The sequence below is a fragment of the Rhinopithecus bieti genome, unplaced genomic scaffold (genome assembly GCF_001698545.2).
Source record: "Rhinopithecus bieti isolate Rb0 unplaced genomic scaffold, ASM169854v2 scaffold_22436, whole genome shotgun sequence".
NCBI classification, from domain to species: Eukaryota; Metazoa; Chordata; class Mammalia; order Primates; family Cercopithecidae; genus Rhinopithecus; species Rhinopithecus bieti.
In genome coordinates this window covers 619571-629039 of record NW_016810644.1, presented here as the reverse complement: position 1 = coordinate 629039, position 9469 = coordinate 619571, and the positions used below count along the sequence as shown (strand labels likewise).

Below are 9469 nucleotides of genomic sequence, written 5' to 3'. Positions count from 1 at the left end.
AAAAAAAAAAAAAAAATTAGCCAGGCGTGGTGGCAGACGCCTGTAGTCCCAGCTTCTAGGGAGGCGGAGGCAGGAGAATGGCGTGAACCTGGGAGGCGGAGCTTGCAGTGAGCGGAGATTGTGCCATTGCACTCCAGCCTGGGCGACAGAGCGAGACTCCGTCTCAAAAAAAAAAAAAATCAAAATTTCTACAATGAAATGGCTCCCTCTCATTCTCGTGTCTGGGACAACCAGTTCCCTTGATCAGGAACACCCAATGTTAGCAGGTTCTTGTGTATTTTTCTGGAGAAACGCTATGCAAATGCAGGGAAATGTATATATGTATTCTTTTGCCCCCACTTCTTTACATGGCTGGTAGTGTCCCATGCAAGGCGTATTGCACCTGCTGTTTTGACTCAACGGTAACCTTCAGCTGAGCGCGGTGGCACACGCCTGTTATCCTTGCACTTTGGGAGGCTGAGATGCGAGGATCCCTTGAACCCAGGAGTTTGAGACCAGCCTGGCCAACATAGTGAGATTCTATCTGTACAAAAACAATGAGCTGGACGTGGTAGTGTACACGTAGTTCTAGTTCCTTGGGAGGCTGAGATCGGACGATCACTTGAGCCCGGGGGAGTTTGAGGTCGCAGTGAGCTATGTTGGCACCACTGCACTCCAGCCTGAGCAACAAGAATGTAACCTTGTAAAAATAAAAAACTTTAAAATTAAAAATTCTGAAATATAGCATACACACAGAAAAGTGCATAAAATGTATTTATACACTTAAAAAAATCATAATGGCCGGGCGCGGTGGCTCAAGCCTGTAATCCCAGCACTTTGGGAGGCCAAGATGGGCGGATCACGAGGTCAGGAGATCGAGACCATCCTGGCTAACATGGTGAAACCCCGTCTCTACTAAAAAATACAAAAACAAAAACTAGCTGGGCGAGATGGCGGGTGCCTGTAGTCCCAGCTACTCGGGAGGCTGAGGCAGGAGAATGGCGTAAACCTGGGAGGCGGAGCTTGCAGTGAGCTGAGATCCGGCCACTGCACTCCAGCCCCAGCGACAGAGCGAGATTCCGTCTCAAAAAATAAAAAAATAAAAAAAAAATCATAAAACACCTATGTAACCAATACCCAGGTCAGGAAATGGAAGACTACCAAACCCTCAAAACCACCGAAGTTTGCAACCCTGGCTGGAGGTAAACAGTATTCTCACTTTTAGGAAAGTCCTGCCCTGCCCTGCCCTGCCCTGCCCTCCCCTTCCCTCCCCTCCCTTCCCTTCCCCTCCCCTTTCTTTTCTTTCTTTTTTTTTTTAATTTAATTTTTTGAGACGGTATCTCGGTGTCTCACTCTGTGGCCCAGGTTGGAGGGCAGTGGCCGGATCTTGGCTCACTGCAAGCTCCGCCTCCCGGGTTCACACCATTCTCCTGCCTCAGCCTCCCGAGTAGCTGGGACTACAGGTGCCCGCCACCATGCCCAGCTAAAGTTTTATATTTTTAGTAGAGATGGGTTTTCACCGTGTTAGCCAGGATGGTCTCCATCTCCTGACCTCGTGATCTGCCCACCTTGGCCTCCCAGAGTGCTGGGATTACAGGCATGAGCCACGGTGCCCGGTCCTCCTCCTGTTTCTTTTCTGAAGCAAGCTCTGGCTCTATCGCCCAGGCTACAGTGCAGTGGCACGATCTTGGCTCACTGCAACCTCTGCCTGCCAGGCTGAAGCCATCCTCCCACCTCAGCCTCCTGAATAGCTGGGACTATAGGTGCACATTACGGTGTCCAGAAAATTTTTGTGTTTTTTTGTACAGACACGGTTTCGCCATGTTGCCCAGGCTGGTCTCAAACCGGTGAGCTCAAGCCATCTGCCTGCCTCAGCCTCCCAAAGTGTTAGGATTACAGGCAGGAGCCACTACACTCAACCTCCCTGTTTTCTCTTACAGTTTTATAGTTTACCACCAACATATGTATGTTCAGCAGGAGAATTTATTTTTGTCTATTTATGAATTGTGTATGAAGGCATTCAAGCTGTAGTATCTTTTGTGACTTGCTTAGTTTTGATTACGTTTGTGCTGTATGGTATTGTTTCTTGAATATACAACTATGTTTATACTTTTTATAATCGGGACAAATGTTTTAAATCTGTTGTGTATTTTCAAATGTATGAGAGCTGGGCATGGTGGTGCGTGCCTATAGTCCCAGCTACTAGGGAGGCTGAGGTGGGAGGTGGGAGGATCAGTTGAGCCCGCGAGTTTGAGGCCATCTTGGACAGCATAGTGATACCCCATCTTTTTACAGAAAACAACCGGTGCCCTGTAGAGTCAGAAATGGGAATGTGAGGCTGGGCACAGCGGCTCATGCCTGTAATCCCAGCACTTTGGGAGGCTGAGGCAGGCCGATCACTTGAGGCCAGGAGTTCAAGACCAGCCTGGTCAACGTGGTGAAACCCTGTCTGTACTAAAAATACAAAAATTAGCCCAGCTTGGTGGTGCATGCCTGTAATCCCAGCTACTCGGGAGTCTGAGGCATGAAATCACTTGAAACCCGTGAGGCAGAGGTTGCAATGAGCTGAGATTGCGCCATTGCACCCCAGGCTGGGTGACGTAGTGAAAATCTGTCTCAAAGAAACAAAAAGAAAGAAATGGGAATGTGAATTTCTAGAGTGGGATGTGGGCTTGAGACACAGGAGGGAGCTACCCCCGCATGGATGGTTGTGAAGAAATAGAAACAAACGGAACCTCGATGTAAATGAAAACCAAACGAAAACAAAAAAGATTGTTGAGTAATAAGTTGAGTTGTTTTGACTTTACTACAAAGTCTCAAAACAGGCTTTACCATCTCACTCTTCCAACTGGAGTCTGTAGGAGTTCCCAGTGCTCTGCCACCTTGTCAACACTTGGTATTCTCAGATTTAATTGTTGTTCATCTAGGAGTGGAATGGCCTCAATCTTGGTTTACATTTGCATTTTTCCAATTACTAATGATGTTGAGTACCTTTACATGTGTTGAGTAACCATGTGGATTTCCTGTGTTGTGACGTGCTTAAGTGTTTTTGCCAATTTTTCTTTCATTTTTTGTGTTTTTTTCTTATTCATTTGTAGGAACTCGTTATACATTTTGTTGTGTGTTCGGGGGAGTGGCAGGGGTGTTAAGACAGAGTCTCACTCTTTTGCCCAGACTGGAGTACAGTGGTGCAATCTAGGCTCACTGCAATCTACGCCTCCTGGGTTCAAGTAATTCTCATGCCTCAACGACCTGAATAGCTGAGGCTTCGGGCATGCACACAATGCCTGGCTGATTGTTGTATTTTTAGTTGAGACGAGGTTTCGCCACGTTGGGCAGGCTGCTCTTGAACTCCCGACGTGAAGTGGTCCACCAGCCTTGGCCTCCCAAAATGCTGGGATTACAGGTGAACCACCGTGCCCGGTTTGTTTTGAGGAAGGGTTTCCCTCTGTCACCTAGGCTGGAGTGCAGTGGCACGATCATAGCTCACTGCAGCATCAACATGCCCATCTCAAGTGACCCTCACATCTCTGCCCCCGGAAGAGCTGAGATTACAGGCGCACACTACCATGCCTGGCCAATTCTTTCCTTTCCTTTTTCCTTTCCTTTCTTTTTTTTTTTTTTTTTTTTTTTTTTTGAGATGGAGTCTCGCTCTGTCGCTGGGGCTGGAGTGCAGTGGCGGGATCTCGGCTCACTGCAAGCTCCACCTCCCGGGTTCATGCCATTCTCCTGCCTCAGCCTCCGGAGTAGCTGGGACTACAGGGTCCCACCACCTCGCCCGGCTAGTTTTTTGTATTTTTTAGTAGAGACGGGGTTTCACCGGGTTAGCCAGGAGGGTCTCGATCTCCTAACCTCGTGATCTGCCCGTCTCGGCCTCCCAAAGTGCTGGGATTACAGGCTTGAGCCACCGCGCCCGGCCCATCCTTTCCTTTTCTTTTCAACGGAGTCTTGCTCTGTCACCCAGGCTGGAGTGCAGTGGTGCAATCTCGGCTCACTGAAACCTCCGCGTCCCAAGTTCAAGTGATTCTCCTGCCTCAGCCTTCTGAGTAGCTGGGATTAGACATGCACCACCATGTCCAGCTAATTTTTTTATTAGAGAGATGGGTTTCACCATGTTGTCCAGGGCTGGTCTGAATCCTGGCCTCAGGGTGACCTGCCGCCTCCACCTTCCAAGTGCTGGGCTTACAGGCATGAGCCATTGTCCAGCCGTTTCGTGTTTTTTTACTTTTTTTTTTTTTTTTTTTTTTTGAGACGGAGTCTTGCCTCTGTCGCCCAGGCTGGAGTGCAGTGGCCGGATCTCTGCTCACTGCAAGCTCCGCCTCCCGGGTTTACGCCTTTCTCCTGCCTCAGCCTCTCGAGTAGCTGGGACTACAGGCGCCCGCCACCTCGCCCGGCTAGTTTTTTGTATTTTAGTAGAGACGGGGTTTCACCGTGTTAGCCAGGATGGTCTCGATCGCCTGACCTCGTGATCCGTCCGTCTCGGCCTCCCAAAGTGCTGGGATTACAGGCTTGAGCCACCGCGCCCGGCCCCCGTTTAGTGTTTTAATGGAGGTTTCATTACATGTGCATATTAGACAAATCATTGACTATTGGTCATTGACCTCAACCTTCAGCTCCTCTCTTCCCAGAGGTTGGTAGGGGTGGGTGGGGCTGAAATTCCCAACTGTCTAATTCTGTCTTGATATATATATATATTTTTTGAGATGGAGTCTCGCTCTGTTACCCAGGCTGGAGTGCAGTGGTGCAATCTCGGCTCACTGCAAGCTCCGCCTCCCGGGTTCACACCATTCTCCTGCCTCAGCCTCCTGAGTAGCTGGGACTACAGGCGCCCGCCACAGCGCCTGGCTAATTTTTTTGTACTTTTAGTAGAGACGGGGTTTCACCGTGGTCTCGATCTCCTGACCTTGCGATCCACCTGCCTTGGCCTCGCAAAGTGCTGGGATTACAGGCGTGAGCCACCATGCCCAGCCTTTTTTTTATTTTTTGAGACGGAGTCTCGCTCTGTCGCCCAAGCTGGAGTGCAGTGGCGCCATCTCAGCTCACTGCAAGCTCCGCCTCCCGGGTTCACGCCATTCTCCTGCCTCAGCCTTCCAAGTAGCTGGGACCACAGGTGCCCACCACCACGCCCGGCTAATTTTTTGTATTTTTAGTAGAGACAGGGTTTCACCATGTTAGCCAGGAAGGTCTCGATCTCCTGACTTCATGATCTGGCCACCTCAGCCTCCCAAAGTGCTGGGATTACAGGCGTGAGCCGCCGTGCCCAGCCCTGTCTTGGTATTTCTAATGACCACCCCCCTCCTGAAGCTACGCAGGGGCCCATCACAGATGACTTCATTAGAACAAAGACTGCTCCTATTAATACCCAGGAGATTCCAAGGGATTTAGGAACTCTGTCAGGGGATAAGAGCAAATATGATTTTTGTTATGTACTTCGTTAAATTATTTCAGTGGGTTCCCCGAGGCCTGGGATGCAGGCAGCTGCCTTCAGCAAGGACTGTTTGCTTCTCTCATGCAGAAATGCTTGACGATAAATGCAGAGCTTAAGATTTCTTGGACGGTCAGTGATGTGAATTTGGTCTGAAAATCTGAAAGGTTTTCTTGTCTTTCCTTTGCTCCCAGCACCGCTAGAGGTAGGGAGGAGTGCAGACTTTTGGTTCCTTTTCTCCCTTAGCTTGGGGGACCTTCACTGGAGGCAAGGGCTCAAGGAAGGGTCAGACCCCTTTCAGAGGCTGAGTTCTAGGTTTCAACTTCAGTTTTATTAGAATAGGCAAATTCCTTCAGGACAAAAGCAGCCCTTGAGCTTTCCACCCTCCTATGGGTTGGAACTTGTCATTTTTATCCTAAATGTATTTTACTTTTTGTAGAGATGGGATCTCACTGTGTTGCCCAAGCTGTTCTCTAACTCCTGGCCTCAAGTGATCTTTTCACCTCTTAAAGTTGGGATTACAGGTGTGAGCCATTGTGCCCGGCCTTTTTTTTTTTTTAAATTAATGAGACATTGGTCTAAATAACCTAAACCCATTAACAGAATGAGAAGTTTCCCCACCCTCTGACGTGCACACCCAGGACAATCCCTTCCCCTTGAGGGCAGAAACTAAGGCTAAGCTGGGATCTTACCCCTGTGATTCAGTCATTATCATTTAAGTATCTGGATGGGCCTGACCTAATCGGTGAGCACTTCAAAGGGAATGGGGCCCGTAAATCAGGCCTGCCAGGGCCCGAGGAGGGGCAGCTTCTTGGAGCCAAGACCCTACCTAGCTCTACAAGAACTGAAATCAGCCAACCATGAGCTTGGATGGAAGAGGACCCAGACTAAAGAACATGAACAACCAGTACCTCCATTTTAGCCTGCAAAGCACTAAGCAGGGACCAGCTCAGCTGTGTCCAGACTTCCAACAAAGTCTGAAGTGGGTGTTGTTTTAAGCCACTGTCTTTGTGATCTGTAGTGCAGAAACACACGTGGGAACAGGCTTTGCTGCCCACAAGGGAAAAACCAATCTTTAGCGCAAAGCGGGATCAGTTGATTCAAGGGGACTGAACCTTGACCCAGTCTAGAACCAGACAGACGAGGCGAGCCTCATGCCAGACTGCTCGCACCTGGCCATCCTGAGCAGGAATACCACTGCCATACCAACGTGTCCATTATTCTAGAGGGAGAAATATAGGGCAGTGCCACTCAGGCCACCAGGAGCAGCCTCCAGGTCCCCACCCCACTTTAGATTGGAAATCTGACTCCAAAGAGGGGTTGTGACTGCTCTACCCCCACAGAACAAAGAGGTGGACCCAATCCTCAAACAGGAGGGCTGGTGAGCTAGATGGACCTACTGCTGCAGTCCGGGAGGCTGTATAAGGACCCAGGGCCTGTGCAGGGGAGCCAATCTCCCAGAGACACGTGGCAAATGCAGCGTCCTGGGGCATTTGTGAGACACAGAAGCTGCTTTTCCAACTTTATTTAGAAAAACAAATCCAGGTCCCAGTGCCCCCTGTACCCTCCCCGACCCCAGCCATAATTTAAATAACTTAGACAGAGTTGGAGGGAGGGGACAGGAGAGGTTGGGGTCACGGCGGAAGGAGGAAGAGAGCCCACTACAGCCGCCGCAGCGCCCGCTTCTTGTCCGTCTTTTTCTTGGCCGCTAGCTTCTTATCGCGCTCGCCAGCATGCTTCTTGGCCATGGGACCCTCAGCCCCTCCCGGGCCCCCTGGGGCCCCAGGGTCGGTAGAGGAGGCTGCAGTGCCACTGGCCAGGGCCCGACCAGCTTCGGCCCTGCCGCTGGGCCCGCCAGCGCCCCCGTGGATCTCCGTGAGCAGCCGGGCCCGAGCCGCATACTCCTCGTAGTTCTCCAAGAGCAGGCGGCCCGCCTCCTCGTTGAGTGCAGACTCGGGGTTAGGGTGGATCAGCAGGCACTTGATGGTCTGTGGGAAGAGGCCCAGGGTCACGGAGGGTCGGGCAACCTACAGGGACCCCCAGGCCCCCACAAGAGGGTGGCCTCCGCGCTGGCTGTTCCTTCTGCTCCCAACTCAGCTGCAGATCCAGGCCCCACCTATGCTACGCTGCATCCTCCCTCATCCTTGCTCCCTGTCTCCCTCAGGGCCCACTTTCCTGTGACCTGCCTACAGTTCATGTTCCCAAAAGGACACGATACCACAGACCCAGTGGTTTGAAATGTCCCGAGTCCTCGGTGGAACCCCTCTCAGGAGTCCATTACTTGCCTGAGCCCCAGACTTGAGTCCTATCATGGTTTTGAATTTGCCTCCGTGCAGTTCAGCATGACCTCAGAGGCCCTCTGGTTCAATGAGGCCTGGAGTCTGGACAGAGGGAAAAGACTTCCCCAGGGCCTCAGGATGTGAGGAACTCACACCTGTGTGTTGGACTCGGAAGCTCCCCATCTTTCCAGATCCAGCATAAATCCTGACCTCTCACTGTCTTTTATCAGAAATCCCAAGTTCACAGCCTAAGACTCTAGATGGGTTGGACCATACACAAGAGGGCAAGACACGAGGACTGGTGGCCTGAGGTGCATTTCAAGGGTGGTCCAGAGATTCCTCTTAACACCCTTCATCAGCCCGTCCTGAGGGGTAAATTGGAGTGCAGAGGTGTGACCGGCAGCCCCTGCTGGATCCTCTGAAGTGGGTCTGGGCAAACTGGCTACAGCAGTTTGCTCTCTGTGGCCACTATGACACACACACAGTACCTGCCTCAGCAGATGCTCAGCGGATATCACTGATGGTGACCAGGATACAGGTTCCCACCCTATTTCTCATCACTGCACCCAAACTGCAGGTCTAGCTGCCCTTCTTGCGGCTCTCTTGCTGGCTGAGCCCCCGACAGGCCCAGATGTCGACCTAGCAGCAAGTAGGCCTGGAGCTCAGTGCCAGTGTTCCCAGCAGCCTCCAATGACACCCCAGGGGAAGGGAGGCGATGCACGTGGGAGGGAAAGGTTTGGGGTCTGTTTACCTTGGAGCTCAATCCTCTCCCTGTGCATGGCAGGAAACCCCAATTCCCCACCCTCTCTGCCAGGTACCCCAGGGACTCATTAGAAATTTGGTTAATTTTTTTTCTGCTTGTGGGAAGTGTGGGGAGGCAGCAGGCTGTAAGCAGCCTGTGGAGACCTTGGAGCACCAGCCTAGACCAGGATGCCTCCACCTCGGCAATACCGCAGCCAGGTCATTCCGTGTTATGGAGCCATCTCGTGCACTGCAGGATTTGGGCAGCACCCTTGGCCTCCACCCACTAGATGCCAGCGGCACCCCCGAGTTGTGACAACCTTTTTGGTCTCCTGACTGCATAATACCCCTTGGGGGGCACAATCACCTCTGGCTTTGAAACACTGGTTTATGGACCCTATCGCTATTAAAAAACCACTGAACTGATACTTTGGAACAGTGAGTTGTACGACATGTAAACTCAGCTTTAGCTTCTAATGAGACCCCATCTCTGCAAACCACACAAATATAAAAACTAAGTATGATGGTGCATGCCTGTAATACCAGCCATTCAGGAAGCTGAGGCAGGAAGATCACCTGAGCCCAGGAATTCAAGGCTACAGTGAGCTATGATTGCGCCACTGCACTCCAGCCTGGGCAACAAAGAGCCTGTATCTTTAAAAAAAAAAAAAAAAAAGGAAGGAAGGAAGGAAGGAAAGAAAGAAAAGCTTGTAACTAGACCCTTGACTCTCACTCTGTTGCCCAGGCTGGAGTGTGGTGGCGCAATCTTGGCTCACTGCAATCTCCGCCTCCCAGGCTCAAGCAATTCTCCTGCCTCAGCCTCCCGAGTAGCTGGGACTACAGGTGCCCACCACCTCGCCCGGCTAAATTTTGTATTTTTAGTAGAGACAGGGTTTCACCATGTTGGCCAGGCTGGTCTTGAACTCCTGACCGCAAGTGATCCACTGCACCTGGCCTACCCTACCCTTGTTTTTAAAAAGAGGCTGGGCACGGTGGCTCACGCCTGTAATCCCAGCACTTTGGGAGGCCGAGGCGGGCGGNNNAC

The 9469-nt window shown here is 51.3% G+C and overlaps 1 protein-coding gene across 1 annotated transcript in view; it reads right to left on the bottom strand.

Annotated features, from left to right (window-relative positions):
- Nucleotides 1-6914: 6914 nt before the first annotated feature.
- The window catches only part of UBE2S (ubiquitin conjugating enzyme E2 S), a 7148-nt gene continuing 4593 nt past the window's right edge, over nt 6915-9469 (bottom strand). Inside the window, exon 4 of the mRNA XM_017892532.1 lies at nt 6915-7392. Coding sequence (XP_017748021.1) covers nt 7066-7392 — 327 coding nt within the window. The 3' untranslated portion in view covers nt 6915-7065. The remainder of the gene's footprint in view (nt 7393-9469) is intronic.